Source organism: Haplochromis burtoni, unplaced genomic scaffold, assembly GCF_018398535.1.
Source record: "Haplochromis burtoni strain Fernald_Lab_line unplaced genomic scaffold, NCSU_Asbu1 Contig_4, whole genome shotgun sequence".
Classification (NCBI taxonomy): domain Eukaryota; kingdom Metazoa; phylum Chordata; class Actinopteri; order Cichliformes; family Cichlidae; genus Haplochromis; species Haplochromis burtoni.
Genome location: NW_024582365.1, coordinates 1,330,995 through 1,351,009, shown reverse-complemented (window position 1 = coordinate 1,351,009; position 20,015 = coordinate 1,330,995). Strand labels below are relative to the sequence as shown.

General features: G+C 41.6%; 1 protein-coding gene across 3 annotated transcripts; it reads left to right on the top strand.

Annotated features, from left to right (window-relative positions):
- Nucleotides 1-183: 183 nt before the first annotated feature.
- On the top strand, nucleotides 184-18,884 carry tmem255a (transmembrane protein 255A). 3 transcript variants are annotated; one of them, XM_005913152.3, is made up of 10 exons: nucleotides 184-542; nucleotides 5,351-5,493; nucleotides 6,011-6,073; nucleotides 11,991-12,080; nucleotides 15,009-15,074; nucleotides 15,223-15,299; nucleotides 15,458-15,529; nucleotides 15,858-16,020; nucleotides 16,120-16,266; nucleotides 16,498-18,884. In XM_005913152.3, the coding sequence occupies exons 1-10, from the start codon at nucleotides 485-487 to the stop codon at nucleotides 16,639-16,641; spliced, it is 1,023 nt and encodes a 340-aa protein (XP_005913214.1). In that variant the 5' UTR covers nucleotides 184-484; the 3' UTR covers nucleotides 16,642-18,884. The 3 variants fall into 3 exon arrangements, with proteins under 3 accessions (XP_005913214.1, XP_005913213.1, XP_042076629.1); XM_005913151.3 differs by having other exon boundaries at nucleotides 15,852-16,020; XM_042220695.1 differs by lacking the exons at nucleotides 184-542; nucleotides 5,351-5,493; nucleotides 6,011-6,073 and adding an exon at nucleotides 10,530-11,890 and having other exon boundaries at nucleotides 15,852-16,020.
- Nucleotides 18,885-20,015: the final 1,131 nt, after the last annotated feature.

Genomic DNA, 20,015 nt, shown 5'->3' with positions numbered 1-20,015 from the left:
ATTAGTTTATATATTTCAGCAAATAAACTAGCAGCAGCTGGTAAGCAAAACAGATCCACGCTAACCGGTTTGCGAGTGTAACGCAAAGTAACGAACATTACTATTTAAATAGTAACGGCTTCCAGAGTAGCTGCTTTTCGGTGTGTGTGTGTGTGTGTGTGTGTGTGTGTGTGTGTGTGTGTGTGTGTGTGACATGCGCACATACAACCAGCAGCAGCACCAGCGACCTGCTGTCCGACACCGACACGGCGAGAGGACGGACGCCGAGCGAGGTCTCCGCAGCCGCGGGGATGTAAATGAGACGGGCCCGGGCTTCAGCGGGACGGAGGACAGCTCGTCAGAGAATGCCCCAGCTCGTCCACCGTTAGCCCTCAGATTTACATCACCCAGCACTGAGTCGTGATTGTTTAATATTTATATATATTTATTTATTTATTTTTATTTGGAAGAGGATTGGACTTCGGTAAAACGTCCTCCAGCCAGCATGCCCCCTCCTCAGAGCCTCCAATCCAGCGGTCTGACCCTCTCAGAGACAAGCATTGGTAGGTGTGCGAGCAAGGTCAGCGGCGTGTCTGCAGCAGGTTTTTCTGACAATTAAAACCCGTTAAACTGACTTACACTGCGGGGATTTTCTCATGCGTCTTTTACCTCTTCCGTAACACCCAGGTGAGCCTTAAAATGCTCATCCACACCTGTTATTTACATCGGATGAGAGAAATGAAATCGTTTTATGATTTTCTCTCATGTCTTTTAAAAGCAGCCTGAAACACTCGTTGCATCACCGGGCAGACTATTTTTTCTCTCCCAGGCCGCAGCGCGTCACTGCAGGTGCGGCGGCGCTGAGTAACCAGAGCAGCCTGGAGGTTTGGCTCCGACGGCTGCTGGCTGCCGCACACCCATTTCTTCTTCGTGTTCTTCTTCTTTCTTTCTTTGTCAGCTGGATGCCGGGCAGCTACCATGAAAAATAAATCGATTAAACGATCAAATACCGCGAGAAAAAAAGTCGCGGGAATATATTTGGCAATGCGGGTAATTCTCATCAGATGGCAGCACATCGCTGATTATTCAAACAATACAAGTTTGCCTTGGAGTTTGTTTGTTTGGTTTGTTTGTTTTTTGAAATCCCTGTAAGGCATGTTGGGCGTTTCTAGGACATTGTTTCATAAAGTGGCACCTTACTCAAAGACATTTGATCAGAAATAAATAGAAAGTGAAGAGTTTATGAAACATTTATTTAATACAAAAACAAGCATTTAAAGTTTCAAATGAGACTACATAAGTAAAAAAAAGGCATAATCCTACCTCAACAATAACGTAAAGTATGCTTAAGCTACCTAAACGTTTCTCCTTAATTAACAGAAAGTTTTCCATTTTCTTGTTACTTTTGGCTTTTTTATACAGAATTTTAAGTGAAATTAAATAAACCTTGAATCATTTATATTAGATCTGCCATTCAAAAACTAGCACCATGTATCACTTTTAATTTGAAAATCTTCTGTGGCCCACCCACACCTTTAAATCCATTTCTGTTCTTCTGGTGATTCACTGGATTTCTTTTGGTATTTGGTAGCCACCATACAATTTCCCTCCACAAGCTAATGATCAGTAGAAAAACTGTGCTAGATCAAAACCTGGCCCGATAAAGTTAGACTGACTTTATGTATTAATCTATTTTTTTCTTTTATTAATTTTTAATCCTTTCGATTGTAAACATTTAATGATTGAAATTTAATGGTAAGTATATGATCTCTGCCGCAGCCTTTTTGTGTCCCGTGTGTTTGTGCAAATGAGTCCAATTAAAAGTATCACAGTTTGACAAGAAACAAAAATATCAGCCTAGTCGGTTTTAAATGTGGTAAAAGTTTAATAAAACAACAACTAAAGTCCAGTTTAGTAGTTTATCAATCCTCTTCTTTTTTCTTCAGCTACATTCAGGAATAAAACCCTCAGAGTTCCAGCCTCTTTGGAACTCCATCTATGCATCCTTTTTCTAAACTGTTTAAGAGTCTCTTTAAAAACTGTTTGGGTTTTTTCCCCCAAAAAAGAGAAAAAGCAGAAAAATTGTGATGCTGAGTTTTCTCATTTTAAAGGTAACATCTTCTAGTTTCTGAAATTGTGCCATTTTATCATGTGTCAGCAGCAAAACCCAGGCCTCACCCTAGCACCAGCTGAATGGTAGCATGTTAATCTTGTGCTGGGTGAACTGTTCTGATGGCAGCACCAAGTTTCTCATGGTCATTTCACTCCTTCTGTTGCCTGCTGGAAAAGTAGTTTTCTCACAGTAGAACTGTTATTTTAACTCTAAGCTCTGCAAACTCACACATGTATTTCTGGCTCATTAATCTCAGAGGCCGCGTCCTTCTTTACGCAGGCACCATGGAGACAGAAATGAACTGTAGCCATAAGTTTTAGTCACACAAGCTCAGTGTGCTTTCTTGTTTATGTCCAGGTTGGAGCATCAGTATTCAGCAGCAGACTTGACCTTGACATGTTCATGTATTGATAAAACTGAGTGTGGAAGTGACTCGGCTTAATCTAAAATGGGCTGTGACGACAGAATAAATCACCGAGGATATAGAAAGAGCGGTTTTGTGCAACCACAGACTAAAACAAATGCACGAGAGTAGATATTGAAGACTGCATCTTAACTTACCAGCCACTGCCTCTCTCTGCCATTCTCCTTTCTTACATTGATGAGGTTTGGCTTTAGCAAATTAAAGGAATATCACCTTAGAGTATTTGACCGTTGAAGGCTGATCTTTGGCACATTGATGTACATATTATTTATAGTTTATGGTCATCTCTTCAATGCTGCAGGTGCTCAAGCTCTTTATTGATCCACCCTGTTGGAATACATGTAGAACGTGCTTTGGCCCTGTCCTTCACTGAAAAAAGCAAATCATTTTTATAGATGTCATTTGTTGCTCTGAAATTTGTAGATATTGCTCAGCATTAACGACACATTAATACATGATAGCTTTTGAACTTTTACCAATAATAAGTGGGCTGGTCCCGCTCCTCTTCAGTCCAGCGGATACAGGGTCTAAGCTTTATTTTGATTGGATGGACCACAGGACAGTTTTCCATTTTGGCTGAGTCCATATTGGGTGAACTGGATCCTGTCACTGTTTTTTATTTGCATTTAGAGGTTTAACTTTCATTTGTTGAATGTTGTGCAGAGTTCAGGCAAGAGTTTAGACAGAGAGCAGCTTCAGTGGCGTGCGAACCTGCCAAGGAAGTGTCTGGTGTATCCTCTAAACAGATGAAAGAGAACTAGGAGATTTGATCATGGAATCAGGAAGTATAACACAGTATTTGTAGGAAGAGGTTTGAAAAGTCAAGGAGATGAAGAAAGTAGATGGGAGTATGGGAAAAGGCTTATAGTGAGTTTATGAGAGGCAGAACACTAAGGAAGGAATGATTTGGCTAGGCTGAGAGCTTGAGCTGATAAGAATGTGCAGGATAGAGATGGAAATGTGCTAACCAATCTTGGAGAGTGAGAATATGCCAGAGAAATAGATTTTTAAGAACAAAAGTGATGTGCAGAGCTGCAGTGATCATAGAGGTGATAATCTTCAGTGATCTTCAGTATGGCTTTGTGCTGAGAACGAGCACTGCAGATGCAGTGTTTTAACAATTGTTGCACTGTGTCTTTGTGGGTCTAGAGAAAGCATATGATGGGATGCTAAGAGAGGAACTGTGGTACTGAAGAAAGAAGTCAGGGGTCGCAGAGACGTATGTGAGGGTGGTGCTTCGATTGAGTCAAAGTAGGCCTTGGCTCTAAACCCCTTCTTGTTTGCAGTGATGATGGACATGCAGGCGTCTCCATGGACTATGATGTTTTCAGACAACATTGTGATCTGTAGTGAGAATAAGGAGCAGGCGGAAGAGAGCCTGGAGAGTGGAGGTATGCCCTGGAGAGAAGAGGAATGAAAGCCAGTAGAAGCAAGACAGAACAGATGTGTGTGAATGAGAAGGAGACAGGGGTTTCAGTCACACTGCAAAGAGTAAGGGTAGTGAAAGTGACAAGTTTAAATACCTGACGTCAACCAGCTAAATCAATGGACCGTGCACGAGCGAGGTGAAGAAGAGACCGCAGGCAGGGTGGAGTGAGTGCAGACAAGAATCTGAACATATCACTTGTAGGTGCTGACGTTAAGAAAAAATCTTTTTTAACCATAGTTAAAAACGATTTTTCCTAATTTTTAGGTAAGAATTTAATCATTAACTGGGCTAAATTGAAACTCAGTCAGGTCCCTGTGAATATTGCAGCAGCTCTTCAGATACTTCAGGTTTTATCACTTCCTCAGAGACACATCAACAGAAGTGCCCACTAATGGTCAAAGCGAGGGCGGCAGAATACTAAGGAACAGTCACGAGTCCCTTTGTGGTTTTTCTCAATTGCTTTCACCCATTATCTCAAAACATTTGCAAAGTTCTCGTTCAGAATTATCAGCGCTTATTTGATGATTCACAAAAATACACAGAAAACCTGCAAGTTAAGGTGGTAATTCTATCAAATTTCTTTTAAGTCACTGAATAAGTCATTGCTGCTAAAAGGGATGAATCCCTCCGACAGAATGGATGGAGAAATGTGTTGCTTCAGCTGTTGTTCCTTGAAAGCTGTGTCCTTGTTGTCTCTGAAACTGAATATTTACTGTTTCAAATTGTTTGAGTAGAACTGATGGCCTTTGTGTATCAAATTGAATACTTTTCAGATGCTGACATCAGGAGCAGGTAGTTTTAATTCTTAGTCTGTGAAGAAAAAAACTATGTAGGCTATAAACTAAAAAGATTTACATTTCCAGAAATGGCTATGCAGTACAGGACAATGTAGTTAATTTAGCAGAGTAAGAAAGGCTCTTCTCACCTTAAGCCACATGAAAGCATGGCTTAGGTTTGCAAAGTTGCATCTGAACAAACCACAAGACTTCTGACAGAGACCAGAGTGTTTGGCCATTACCCGCTGTGCCACACTAGAGAAACCCAAACACAGCATACCAGCAAAAACGCCTCATACCAGCTGTCAGGCAAAGTGGTGGAGGGTTGGTGAGTCCACCATGAACTCCCCTGGATACCAAAGTATTTTAGAGTCAAATGTGAAGGCGTCAGTCTGATAGCTAAAGCATGGCTGAAACCGGGTCATGCAACAGGACTGTGATCCAAGAACAGCAGCAAATCTACAAACGAACGTCTGAAAAAGAAAAGAATCAAGGTGTTACAATGGCTTATTCAAAGTCCAGACCTGAACCTGCATGAAATGCTGTGGCAGGACCATATGAGAGCTGAAGCAAATGCCTGAATCTCTTTACTGCTTGTGCCAGTGTTCATGTTTACTTATTTCTTCTAGGATCCTTTAAGAGAAGAAAGAGGAAATCCATAATTGTGACGGTGATGCTGCTCATTGTGTCTGTGCTCATCCTCATCTTCGGCCTGGCAGCGACTACCAGGACACAGAACATCACGGTGGGCGGCTACTACTCAGGAGTCATCGTGAGTACACATTCGCACCGGCGCCTACCATCGACAGACGCGGCCCAGCAGGCCTGTTCTCTCTTAGGCTGCATGATAAGTGAAGTCGCTGTGCTTCCAGCACACTCGCCACTGCTCACTAGCCCTGATAAACCTCATCACCGAAGGTCTTTGAGCTGTAAATATTACCCACATTTATTATTTAGCATCACTGTCATTATCCACTGAATGAGGTAATATGTTTCAATCTCTAAATCTGCTCGTCACGGTACTTGGCTTTTAGCATTCTCGCTTACGTAAATGGTTACTGTAGAGCAGGTTACGCCACGTTAGTCCGATTGATAAATTAATAAAACATATTGGAATTTACTTACAAAGCGAGCATCATAAGATAAAGAGAAATCACAACAACTGTACGATTATGATAAGTATTATTAATACTTGATATATCAGACTTGTGCTGAGCTTGCGCTGTGCAATCAAGATTCTGAAATCAAAGCTAGATAAATGCCCTAACAGCTGTTTTCTCTCCTTTCAGCTGGGCTTTGGCTCTTTTCTGGGAATTATCGGCGCTCATTTGATAGAGAACAAGAGGCAGATGGTAAGAGGATTTATATTACCTCTGTGCACTGAGATCTCTTTCAGTGCTTCGTGTCACCTCATCTCAACATCACTGATATTAAACTGAATATTAGTCCCAGTTACCCTGCAGCAGACAAAGCAGTTTGATTATGGGAGCTGCAGTCCCACTCAGCTTCATGTGTTGAGTATCGGACAAACTATCCTGAATTTCGGGGTCGGGGTTACGCAGCCTGAAATAGAAATAGGGTGTAAGTGGAGGAAGACAGATGTCCGTGCAGGAATGTGGGGAAGGAAACTTCAGATGAGCGGAGCAGGTGGGAGGAGCCGGGCAGGCTCTGTCAGAGAATGTGTTTGTGTCGTGACACTTTTTCCCATCATGCAACAGCATTTAGATGCCTGGAGTTCCAGTCAGCAGGCGTGTGTGTTGAATGAGCCCTGGCACATTACACCACACTCTTGTTTACCACCATAAAATCTCATTACACTGAACATGTGCTGACATTAATTATAGCGTGACTAGTTAGTGACGTTGTAACTGCACTGGTATTAGTTGTCTACATTCATGCACTGCTTTTATTCTGTTTATTTTATCTATCATGGTGGGTGCACGAGGAGCTGCTTGTGGTCCAAGCTTCCTCTCGGTTCGTAGAGCGAGGTTACTGAGTTCAGCTACAGTATGTTGCCAAAAGCATTTGCGTGTCTGGCTTCACGCGCATGAACTTGAGTGACATCCCGTTCTTGTTCCATAGAGTTAATATGATGTCACCCTTTGCAGCTTTAACAGCTTCAACTCTTCTGGGAAGACTTTCCACAAGGTTTAGGAGCATTTATGGGAATTTTTTTACCATTTGTCCAGAAGTACATTTGTGAGGTCAGACACTGTGTAGGCTAGTCAAGTTCTTCAACACCAAATTTGTTCTCTTTGTGCACTGGTGCGCAGTCCTTTCACTGCAACTTAAGCTACGTTCACACTGCAGGTCTTAATGCTCAATTCAGATTTTTTGATCAAATCCAATTTTTTGTCTGCTTGTTCACACTCCAAATAAAATGTGACAGCAAACGCGCTCTAGTGTGAACCTCAAAGCGCCCCGCATGCACAAACGAAGACGTCACACAACACGCTCTGTTTAGACCCAGACCAAACAGTATTGTTTGACTGATGGCCTTAATATAAAGACTTATTTCGGACTTTACATTTCCCAATTTAGCTTTAAGTTCTAAAGTTATTTTGTTATTTACATGAGGCCTAATAATGATCCTTATTGCTGTTTTAGAGGAGCGGTGCTTCAAAGGATAGCTGCAGATTTCTGTCAGAATCTGCAGATTATACAGTACAAATAAAATGTTCACGTTTCTCCAACATTGTCTTCCCAACAGTTTCACTGACATCTACACTGGATGGCCAGGAAGCGTTCACGATGTCTTCCACGGCGCTGATAATTAGCGTCTGTCTTGTGTCAGTGACGTAAAAGACAGATTTAATGCGACATGACCATCAAACAGCAGTCGCTTTCTGAAACATCAGATATGTGTCAGATTCAGTACCACATATGAAAATGACCCAGATCGGATTTGAAAATATTGGATTTGTGCCGTTCACACTGTCATACCATGATCGGATATGCATATCCGATGCATATATGCATATATGCATCGGATATGCATCGGGTCGCATAGGGTCAAAAATGTCTGATTTGATGCGCTTTCGCCTGCAGTGTGAACGTAGCCTAAGGGGCTGAGCCCAGTTCCTGAAAAACAACCCCACTACATATTCCCCCCCCCACCAAACTTACACTTGGCACAGTGCAGTCGGACAAGCAGTCCTGGCAAACATCAAACTCAGACTCATCCATCGAGAAATGTGACTCGTCACCCCAGAACACACCTCCAGTGCTCTAGTGCAGCATAGAGTCACCACTGCATCTGATGCTTTGCATTGTGCTTGGTGATGTATGGCTTGGATGCAGCTGCTTCGCCATGAATCCCATTCCATGAAGCTCTCTACTCAATGTTCTTGAGCCAATTCGAAGGCCGCGTGAAGTTTGGAGGTCTGCAGCGACTGACTCTGCAGAAAGTTGGTGACCTCTGCGCGCTATGCCCCCAAGCATCTGCTGACCCCGCTCTGTGATTTCTTGCTGTCTTGCAACTGTAACCACATAATTTCCTCAGGGATTAATAAAGTATTCCGATCCTGATTTTACATGGCCCACTTTGTGCTGAGTCGTTGTTGTTATGAGTTTTTATTGAAGAATCCTTGAATTATTTAACATATTTTATACTTAAAACGGAAAGAAAGAGAGTAACTCATCTGATGTATTTTTTTTAACCACTTAGCGAGCATACTCTATCGCCCATGTTGCAAGAGGAAAGTATATCCTAGACAGCTGCTATGAGAGGGGCTCTAGGCTTAGATTCCCACATTAGTATTACAGAATTTGAAATGTTAAGCAGACTTATAACTACTACTACATAGCCCCAAACAAATTTTGTTTGTAGGGTTACCCTTTTAAAGGGAGTATAGTGTTTGTTCGGGGAGGCCACAAAGTCAAACTCAGCCGCAGTCTTGACATCGCCGGCCCACAACAGCTGGTGCCTAAGCTGATATCTTTTTATGCATTCAATTGGCAAATCCCATATAGAGCACACTATTTAAGCTGCTTTAACCTTCCCACAGTTGCTGTGCACTGCCAGCCACTTTGCAACGCACCTCTACCTCAGCTCGTTCTTTTATTGTGTGCCTGATTTTAACCAGCACAGTATCTGTTTTCACTGATGCCTGGTCTTGTCTGTGCCTTACGCTTTCCATGTATGCATGTGGGAAGGGCAGAGAGGTCAAATATAAATAACTGCAGATGGAAAAACAGTCGTCGTTTGACCACGGTTGTCCTGACTGAACTGACCTGCTAAAATAATTATAAAAATATCACAGAGTCTGTGGTGACATATCAAAATGGGTCAAATTTCCAGCGACACTTGCAGTATATAGAGCAGCTTCACTGCTTGACTGACACGTTTCATTTGGGCTGTGAAGTGACGTCTGAGTAGAAAAGTAAAGCGCTAATTACTGATACTCACAGTGAGAAATATGTGAAGCATTAAGTGTTCATTTAAAAACCTTCCGATCAGTCGTTGTGATATGACCTGTGAAGAAGCAGACTTCAGTAAGGGCATGTTCCTGATCCGTATACATATAGCTGCAGTGTGAGACCGATATCCAACACCATCAGATGATTCCCAAAAAGAATGCAATGTCCACATGTACAAATGCAATAACAAACTTCCTCAAAGTCCAGCACTCAAACTGCAATTTAAAGACATAGGTCAGAATAATTTTTAGATGTCTTTAATTTTCTGTCTTTAACTGAGTTTTGTCAGGTCTAATAAGCCCCAGTGTCATTTCTTCAGCTGTAACTTTGAGGCATCAAATAGCAAAAGAAACCAAAAAAATTACAAAAAGACAAATTTACAAACAACAAAGATGAAAGCTTGAGAAATTTTATTCCACGATGCAGGAAAATAAAAGAGAGCAAGAAGCACCCCAAGAGCTCAAAGTTCAAGTTATATTCACAAGAAGTTTGTAGTGCAGTAAAAGCAAGTGCAAAGCGCAGGTTTTTTGGTTATTTGCCCTAATGAAACATATTTTGATATGCTTGACATAATTTGTATATGTTTTTTTTCAGATTCAAAGGAGCTTGGAAAGAAAAGCGTCTGGACTTCTTTAAGTTGCTTGAAGACGTTTCACCTCTCATCCGAGAAGCTTCTTCAGTTCTAAGGTCAAATGGTGGAGAGTCCCAGATATAAACCTAGTGGGAGTTTCCCCCCACAGAGGGACAAAAGGACCCCTGATGATCCTCTAATCGCCTGAGCCAAGGTGTGAAACTGGGTGTGGGTCCCAATCAGCCAGAGTTTCGGGTGAGCTCTTTGTGAAACCTGGCCCCACCTTATCATGCGAATTCCTTAGCGCGTGGCACAACATAGAAGAGCCACCTCCACAGGACAAGACTCAGCAGTTCATGTGCATCTAAAGGTCAAAGGTCACTCTTTCGAGGATGCCAATGTTCACATTTTGGACAGAGAGGACAGATGGTTTGAAAGAGGAGTGAAAGAAGCATCTATGTCCACTGTGAGCGACCATCTTTGAACAGAGGCGGGGCTTACGACACCAACTCTCTGCCATCTATAATCCAGTTTTGAGATCCCTCCCCAGACGCCTTAACGCCCACTCACATCCTGGGCCATCTGACCTCAGGAATTTGCATGATAAGGTGGGGCCAGGTTTCACAATGAACACACCCGAAACTCTGGCTGATTGGGACCCACACCCAGTTTCACACCTTGGCTCAGGCGATTAGAGGATCATCAGGGGGTCCTTTTGTCCCTCTGTGGGGGGAAACTCCCACTAGGTTTATATCTGGGACTCTCCACCATTTGACCTTAGAACTGAAGAAGCTTCTCGGATGAGAGGTGAAACGTCTTCAAGCAACTTAAAGAAGTCCAGACGCTTTTCTTTGCAAGCTCCTTTGACTACGATGACCTAGATGATTGAGGACCTTCACAGACTTTTTTTCAGATTGTTTTTACTGACCTTAAAGGACAGTTTGAAAGTGACCATTTATGTGGTTCTTTCTATATGTTGAGAATACAAACCTGAGACATAGTTTCCAAGTTACTGAGGCTTCTTGTCAGTTTTCAACCAATACATCATTAAGTTGCCCTTGAAGAATTTGGTGGCTGTAAGCCAAATCTTATTTAATTTTTCTTTATGAGAATTCATTCAAAACTTTTCCAGCTATCGTGCTTACAGACAGAATGACACGCACACAAATGCTACTAAAAACATTAACTCTTTGGTGGTTTTTAAATGTGATTGTTAAAGCTGACCAATCATCTTTTTTTTACTCTCTGACAACAAGACAGTCTCATAGCAGTTTGTGATAACAGCTGACCTACTCGTCCATGTTTCTGCAGACATAAATTGTCCATCCTTCTTACCGTGTTCCTGAACACAATTTTTTTGGCTGCCATGTTGACACTTCCCCTCTGAAGAGTGTGGACAAAAATGCAACATTTCATATTCATTAACAAATCGATGGCTGTTTCCTGTGTATTTCACATTCTGCTATGAGACGAGGCTGTTTATGTACTCTACATATTGGTCAATTCCACAAAGTGATAGATAATGAGGTCACATAAGTGGTGCATGTGAGCTAAACGCTCAGGCTTCAGTTTGCTCTGAACATTTAGTTCCCTTTTTTTCTACTATTGGATTTTTATGATATAAAAGAAAGAAGGCTTCCCCTTAATATGGTGATCTCAGGGATACAGCTCTGGGTGTGAGCACAGGAGGTCTGCCCACCTTCTGTGTGTGAGGGGCAGCCAATCAGAGAATAGGCAGCATAAAAAAAGAGGGGTGGGGGGGACTTCAGAGTTTCTGCACAAGGTACACAAGAGATTAGTTTGAACTTTGACTCATGAAAAGCTACTTTAGTAATCTCCAAGAACAACCACGTCCACTTTTAAAAGGTCAGAGGAGCTTCAGCCTTTCAATCTGGGCTCAGATCTGATTGTAGAAACTGTACCTCAAGCTGCTCAGTCTGTGGTGTCACTTCACACTCCCTCCCTCCTCTGTGGTGGGGCGGCTCCAGAGGAGTGGGGTGATGTGTAACCGAATACTGGCTGTGTTTCACCGAAGACTGAAAAGAGAAGAGGTCTGTGGATGGGTTTAGGTAAAGGGTTGCACTGCGAGTGCTAGATGTTTCCACTAACTGGATCTGAACTGTACTTCTGCACAGATATACATGAGTGTACTGCAATTTCAGCTGGTTTAAGGCCACTGGTGAGAAAAGAAAATGAGAATGATGCACGTTTATGTTAAGATTTACCCTTCTATTGAAAACCCAAATATGAAGCTCGGGCCTCTCCATCTTCTTCCACAGTTAGTGGCATCCATTGTCTTCATCAGCTTTGGAGTGGTGGCTGCCTTCTGCTGTGCCATCGTCGATGGAGTATTTGCAGCGAGGCACATTGTAAGTATCACAAAAGCTTATTTAACTTATCCTGTAAATGTAGATCATTCTAATTACACACTAATAACGGGCTTCTTATTGGGCGCCAGGCTACATTAGACGCATCCCCTCCTCGACGTCCTGCTCACATCTTTCAGGCTGGGGTAGCTGCCACACCCTTCTTGTGAGACAGAAGGGTGTCTCACAAGATGATTTATTTTGTGGTAGAAGACTGTTATTCTCCATGATGCAAAGCACAGAAAACAACAAGTAACCACTAATGCATTCTTAAAACAATTATGCTGAAGTAAGTTAGGGCAGTGTGAAAAGGGAGATTCCCATTAGCAGGTTTTCGTTCGCCACTAATGGCGTCAGTGAAGTGGAACATTTTCCTTTCAAACAGCATTTGGTACACTAGACTCTGAAGAGGCGCACTGTTGAATCAAGTGAATTTAGGAGCATTAATTGAGGAGCATGGTCGTTAAACGTATCTATTTTTGCTATATTTGGTAGCAGTTTTAAACCACGCGTTCGTTTTTTGTTCTTTGAGGACACAGAAAGTGAAAGCACAGTCTTGATTTTTACAGCTGATTGAATGTCAGTGTTATTTGTGATATTAATGATTTTCATCTGAAGAGCTTGCTCAAAAAGGCTCTTGTTTGCATCAGAGAAGAGTGAGGTCAGTTTTATTCTTATTGATTTGGTAATACATAAAAGCTCCTTTTTATCGTAGCGCATACTGAACGATCCAGAGTATGCTACACAGTGTCATCAAGTGGCTGGTTGGCTGTTTTCTGTATTTGCACGTGCAGTCACAACTTCAAACTTGGCCTGAGAGTTAACGTCGGCTGTCTGACCCGACATTCACTTGAAGGATCATCACTTGTGATTGATGAGAGCAGTCTTCAGTTCTCACCTTCTTGCAACTTTCTCCTGTTTTCTAAAAAGAAATTCAAATAAACGCACCTGGATCAGAGTGCTAGTAGTGTTGCACTGGTCCCCAAGGAGACACCTCATATAAAATGTTTGCTGGTATGTGTGTTTTTATTATTAAACTGTAATAATGAGTAGGGACATAGTTGTTAGTAATTAAATATAAAAGTAGTGAGGGTTTACAGATATAATCTCAGCATAATCTTAGTATATATTTAAGTATGCTGAGTGTTTCCTCTGAAACGTCTGTCATTCTTCCAGGGTTGTTTTTGTTTTTTTAAACTTTAAAATAACTTGAACAGTGGAAAAATTATGTAAATAAACCATAAAACTCAATATGGCCTGATCACATTTTGCTGTCCTCGTCAAACTTTCAAAGTAGATTTATTTTTGACCCCAGTATTTTTTCTTTCCCAGTAAAAAACAAAGTCAGACCAAATATACGTTTCCCAGGGCCATAAAATAAACTGACCCAAGCAGTGTTACTTTTGGACGCCTGGTCATGTAGCGATAATTCCCCCTGACGATTTTACCTTTTTTTAAAAACACATTAAAGTACTACATCATGTTAAACTAGAAAGTGCATTTTCTGAAGAAACTGCAGTGTGAACGCTTAAATCTGAGCTGAAATGAAATAATTGATGAATTTTAAGTTAAAAAGTTTGAAGGAGATAAAGAAAAAAAAACTGATTTTTTAACCTGAAAACAAAAGTGCTGAACTGCTAAAAGCTGACGTTCACACAGAAGCAGCCATGTCCAAAAAAGGAGAATTTTTGAAGGAGTTAGATGCCAAAAAACGTACGGAAAAGAAAATAATAAAGAATAGAAGAACAATACTGTGAATGCTTTTCAAGCATTCCCACTAGAAATGGTCCACATGTTTGATTTAGCAAAGATTTTAGACCAGATGTCCATCTTAATATAGCATTCCATGTGGGATGTAGGTAAGGAGGACATGCAAAGGGTTTGTGTTACAGAGGGGGATGCTAGAGATGAAGGCAAAATGATGCTGTCAGGCAGATTTGGGGTCACTATCCAGAAACAAAAAAAAAGACTAAACAAAGGAAAAAGTGCAGGCTTTGGTGACCAGAGAGGAAACGTGGAACAAATGAAGAAGCAGCATGTAGTAGCATGTGAAAAAGAAGTGAGAAAAAGTGAAAAAATCCATATTTGAGTTTTTTAGGGAGAGGGGACACAGAGGGGGGAAAGGAACATAGAGCCCACGAGATGACTGGCAAAATAAGACAGGAAGTAACAAAACATGACAACACCTATACTGAGAGAGACTTAACAGGACCCAGGAAACACAGGGCAGGCTCATAAAAGCTATGAGACAAAAACAAAACACCTAAAGCAAAATACTTATAGAAAATAGACATTAACTGAATCTCAAGGACTAAATTGTAACCAGTAACTTAAAACTCCACCTGAAGAAGAATAAACTCAAAGCTACTGTGGGGATCACTAAAGGAAGCAGCTGAAAGAAGACAAATTTTACAAAATAAAGCTTTAAAACATGTAAGACAGAATTATGTAAAATCTCTCCTGTTAAAATGGTAGCTGGTTATATTAAACTGGCCCAAAGTTTTTATAAAATGGTCTGTTTATGTGCATGTAATCCCTGTGAGCCTGAAGACGGCTGTAGAAGCTCAGTTTCTGACAGTTTTTTCTACCCTTTGTTGCTGTATGATGTAAAAGAGATGGGATATCCTTAATCCCCGCCCACCTGCTTTTTCAAATCTTTTGCTTACAAGAAGCAGCCAATCAGAACAAAGTTGGTTTAAATGGATGGAAAAGTCTTGTTTCACAGAGTGTATGAATTGAGGCCCCTTAGATAAATTAGCTTTTTTTTTGTTTTGTTTGTTGCTTTTCTTTAACTTCCCAACATGGAGCTGGAAATGTCCATAGCAGGTCTAATATAAAACTTTATTATTAATTTTAGTTGGCAAACAAAATAAGACTATTCCAGCATTTTCATATTCATCAGTTCTTTCTTTTATGCCGTTTCTTCTGCAGGACCTCAGGCCTCTGTACGCGGGCCGCTGTGCTTATCACACCAGTGACACGGCGTCTGAGCATGATGTAAGAAAGACATTTAACTCATATTCAATGAGCCATTAAATGCTGTCTGTCAGTGTGATCATTATTTGTATAGGCTTGAATTGTTGGGGGGCTGAATAATCCATGCAGGCTCAACGAGAAGAGACATAAGCTAATTTTTGCACTTCAGGTGCCATGTCATACATCCTGTAACCTGCGAGTGAAGAGCAACACCTGCTACTGCTGCGACCTCTACAACTGCGGGAAGTGAGTATGCCGAGGGGGTCGAGCACCCTCAGAACCTGTGCCTACTCACTATGCAGTGTTTATATTTTGATGTGCGCTCCTGTGTCATTTTAATTTGCACTGCAGCGGTGATTGTATCAGACCAGGATGTTTCTTTTGTTTTTTAACCTTTGTTTCAGAGAACATCCTCTTATGGGACCTCAGAATAAAGATGTTTTGAAAAAGTTTAAGAAATCATCCATGATTTGGAAGTAGGTCCCTTTTTTCTAGGCTATTAATGCCCAGTATTGATCAACTCGGTCTTGTCTTGTCTTATTTTATTTTTTAAGAAAACATCATAGAAATGTGTTGTAGGTTGTCATTTCCTCTGCATGTTTGTGTGTCACCAACCTCAGTCTGTGTCTCCTCCCAGCTTTCCAGCAGCAACCTCTGAATGTTTAGAACCATAAATCAACCCCAGTTTTGTTTTTCTGTGTCTTGTTGATGTAGGTGCATCTTTAAAAACTACTAAACACTGTCAGTGATTTTTCTGGCTTGACTATAAGCTTTCCCCCTCTCTGTTTTACCCCACTGGCCTAGCCGTGTTGAGTTAATGGGAGGCTACCATGAATATACAGATGTGAAAAGCTGCCAGGACGTCATACACCTCTACCACCTCTTGTGGTCGGCTACGATCCTCAACATCGTGGCCCTCTTCCTGGGCATCATTACTGCAGCAGTGCTGGGAGGCTTCAAAGACATGGTGCGTGCACTGAACGAGCATGTCAGAGTTATCAGTAGCCGCTTCTCTGTAATCGCAGCTCTCTAACTGTTACATCAATGCACTCTGTTGCTTCATCAGACACCTGCCCCTGCCTCAGAGAGCACATCTGAACCAGAGGCCATCACAGCTCCAGTCCCCTCAGAGATTCCCCCGCCCGTCACGTCTCTCAACCCATATTACAACACCGCCCCCTGCCTGCCACCGTACTCGGCCTACGACCTGCAGGTATGCAGCTGCTTTAAAGGTGCAGTTGAGAAGTGTGTGCTTCTAATTATTTATGGACAACAGTCAAGCTCTTTATCAGGAAATTTGTGTTAGTAGGATCTAATGACGATTGTTTCTAGGGTTACCAATTGGATCCATATAAAGTATCTCATGGTCCTCACGCATTTGATGCCAGCATACAATAGCTCAAAGCATATATATATTGTAATAAATGTTTTCCTTTATTCGCAGGGCTCCTATGTGTTCCCTGACTCTTCAGGCCTGTCAGACGATTCCCAGTCTGGAGCCAGCCACCTCTGGCCTACAATGATCCCTCCACGCTACTCCCCTCCTCACAACCTTCCAGATGAGAAGCCCCCACCATACAGCCCGTAAGACAGCTGCGAGAAAAGGAAACACCTGAAACATCATCGGGTGTTTGCACAGTTCCTCTGGACTTTTCTTCATAATCCTTCAGAAGAGTGTTGAAGACAAAGAGGCGAGGAAGGGGAGGAGAGCCACAGAGCACACTAACTTTGACTTCAGCCCAAGGCGAGGGAGACAGCATTCGTCTCCCCGGGCACCGCTCACACTCTTCTGGCCTGCACTGTGTGTGTTTGTGCACATGCACATCGAGAGAGACAACCTGGTCAAAGCCAGGACTGTTTACACATCTATCTGCCTTATGCAACGTAAACAGACTTCCAGTGTTAGATGTATTCTGTAAAAGGACAAAACGACAGAGCTCATGCTTTACATTCACCTCTCTTTTGCAGAAACTGTAAATGCTTCCTCCATCAAGATGGAGATCCCGTCCTCACTGGGAGGATGAGTGCAGCTACATGTGCAAGGTCGACGTTGAGCTAGGTGAAAGCTTTGGCATATTTCTTAAAATCTGAATCAGCTAGATAATTCCAAACTTAAAAATTGTAGGCCCGGGCGTTTGTTTCTGTAGCAGTTAATAGTGTCCCTGTGCATTATTACAGGCAGAGTTAGCAGAACTGGAGGTATTACATGCTCATAATGTATGTGCAGCAGTATAATATGCAGTTAGGCCTAGCATATACAAACAGACCAAGATTCCTATTTATCAAATCTTCACGTTATGTTTAAGAATATCCTGATCAGTGTGTGCAGAGCAGCATTAATGAAGAAATAAGCTATTGTACCTACAGTAGTTGTTGAGGATAATCAGATACCAGTTACACTCCAAACCTCATTTACTGTGTTTCCACTAAAAGCAGCAAAGCAGGTAAGCATCATATATGTGTCTCTCTCTTTGTCAAGTAGCAGTAGTAGCACGTTTGTGTCAGAAGGGTCATTCCATATAAAATCAGTCAAACCTGATCCACCGAATCTGCTGAGGGTTTGTTGTGCAGACAAAGAAAAATAGGTGAAATCCATCTTCAAGAAGCAAAAAAAAGGTCCAGCGCGATCATTTCAGTAGATTAGACAGAATCTAAAATTATCAGACACCTACCAAAGGCTGCAACTTCACAGGTGTTATACAACACTAGATGTCAGTTTTCAAACATAAGGAATCACGGCTAGAGGCTGAGGACTAAATGGAGGGAAAAATGAAACGTTTCATAAGCTATTACCTGTTTGAAATCCTACAAAGTGATATGACCATTTAAAAGTTACCCGCAATGCATTTTTGAGGTTTTCTCCAACAAATTCTCAGAAAACATCCAGGATACCAACAACACTTGTTTCTGTTCCTCGCGTGCAATTTGGACTGGAGCTATCACATGATACTGATTAGGTATATTGATTATAAAGAAATAGATCAGACCAAAAACATAAATTTAGCTTTGGATCCTGTACTGAAATTTCACCTGGTTAGCTCCAGTACTTAAGAAGTGAAATAATAAGCCCATCTAAGAATACAAATGTGAGTGTGGCCATCATTAAAGCCTGTGGTCGATAGCAATCAGTTTGCAAGTTTAAGTCTACTTGAATTCATTTACACAAAACCAAACACTCAGCAGTTAATGGTTATAGATAGAAACGTGTGGCATACAGTAACCAATTAATATACACATTAAAATGTTTATAGATTATTATAATATGCACAATTAAAATAACTGAATTGGCAGATTCATAAAATCTAATTTAATCTTCTAGGACAGACTGCTTGCAGATACAATGACCAATAAGCCTCCATGCCTGTACGCCATTTTCAGCCTCTATTAGCCTTCCCACATAACAAAATCCCCAGCACATGACACATATGCTGACATTCATGTAGATATATTTTTTGTTGTTGAGTTTTTAGTGGCTCAGCACCCGTTAATCCGATTTTTCGTTCACTTAAAAAGCGCCAGTTTTTCGACCTGCCCTCATGTACGTTAATCTGAACATTTTATAGTACGAAGGAAACATTTCCCCTGAAGTTATTGTGCACATTAAACTATCCTCTTCTTAAGGGGTTCAGGTTGGAGCCTCACTCTGGTTTTTCTTTTTCTATGGAATGACCCAGGAGTTTGTGAGGCTCAGTGTGAACAGTCAGTGCTGGATTCGCTGATATGAAACCTCGTCAATGTCCAAGAAAGCAGTCACTGTCAGCTTTGATCACGGCTTTTCCAAATTTAAACTGCATTCTTCTTCGTCACGTCATTAAAACTTGTTTTATGTAACTCACATAGTGCTGTTTCTTTTTTTATCTACTGGGTGTTGGTTACCTCTCCAGTAGGTCACAGGAGCAAAGGAGGAACTTCTGCCACAGCTTCACCTATTTTGAGGTGCATGGAGTAAGGTGTAAAATTTTCAAGAGGTCAAACAACACTGGTAGCACCTCTACTACATATGAGGCAGATTATATTTTTTTCTGCTTCATACTTCTGTAATTTTATATTTTCCTGACGTGATAAAGGAAACCAGCAGTTGTTTTACACACTAATGCTGGAGGTTTGACATCTTTTGCACTATGGTGCTATGTATTCGTGGTTTGCAGGGGATAAAATTACCCCCTGTAATTTTTCATTTTTAGGTCACTGTGAGTTTAGGTCATTGTGAACAACTGCTGAGTGGTTTGCTATTAATTTGGTACACACGTCCCCCATACTGATCAATTGTATTCAGTGCTCTGAACTTAACTTCCTAAAGCGGACGTTACGCTCGGTTCCACCTTTATAGTTGTTAGACGCAACTAGAGCAGCTGTACATGGTTAACACTTCAAAAGATTTGTCTTACAATGTGTGTGACAAACTGAAAAACTAAGCTCACTCTTAATGCTTCCATCAAAATTAAGAGGGTAAGTAGTAAATAATCAGCAAGTCTGGTGAGGTTTTGGCACCTTGCAGGTCTGGAGCATTCAGATGAGTGTTACCATAACGCCACAATCTCCCCAGGAGTGGACGTCCCAGCAAATTTACCCCAAGGTCAGAGCATGCAATGTTCAGAGAAAGTGCAAAAAACCCCGAAGCTACATCTCAGACAGGCCTCATTTAGCATGCTAAAGGTTAAAAGTCCAGGACAGTGCAAGGACCTTATAACAGCTGTCAAGCCCGATGGTGGAGGAGTGATGACTTGAGCTCATCTTACAGCCACAGGACCTGGGCACCTTGCAGTCATTGAATCAACCATGAATTTCTCTGTACAGCGTGGTATTCTAATGTAAGGCCATCTGTCTGACTGCTAGAGCTTAGCCCAAATTGGGGAATGCAGCTGGACAATGATCCCAAGCACAGCAGCAAATTTGAATGGCTAAAAGTGAATCGAGGCGTTGCAATGGCCCAGTCAAAGTCCAGACCTCAATGCTGTCGTG

Coding starts and splice junctions, on each gene's coding strand:
- tmem255a (XM_005913151.3), top strand. CDS start 485: ATGCCCCCTCCTCAGAGCCTCCAATCCAGCGGTCTGACCCTCTCAGAG. Junction 12,081..15,008: donor TATTTGCAGCGAGGCACATT/GTAAGTATCACA, acceptor TTTCTTCTGCAG/GACCTCAGGCCTCTGTACGC. Junction 15,530..15,851: donor AAATCATCCATGATTTGGAA/GTAGGTCCCTTT, acceptor TTTACCCCACTG/GCCTAGCCGTGTTGAGTTAA.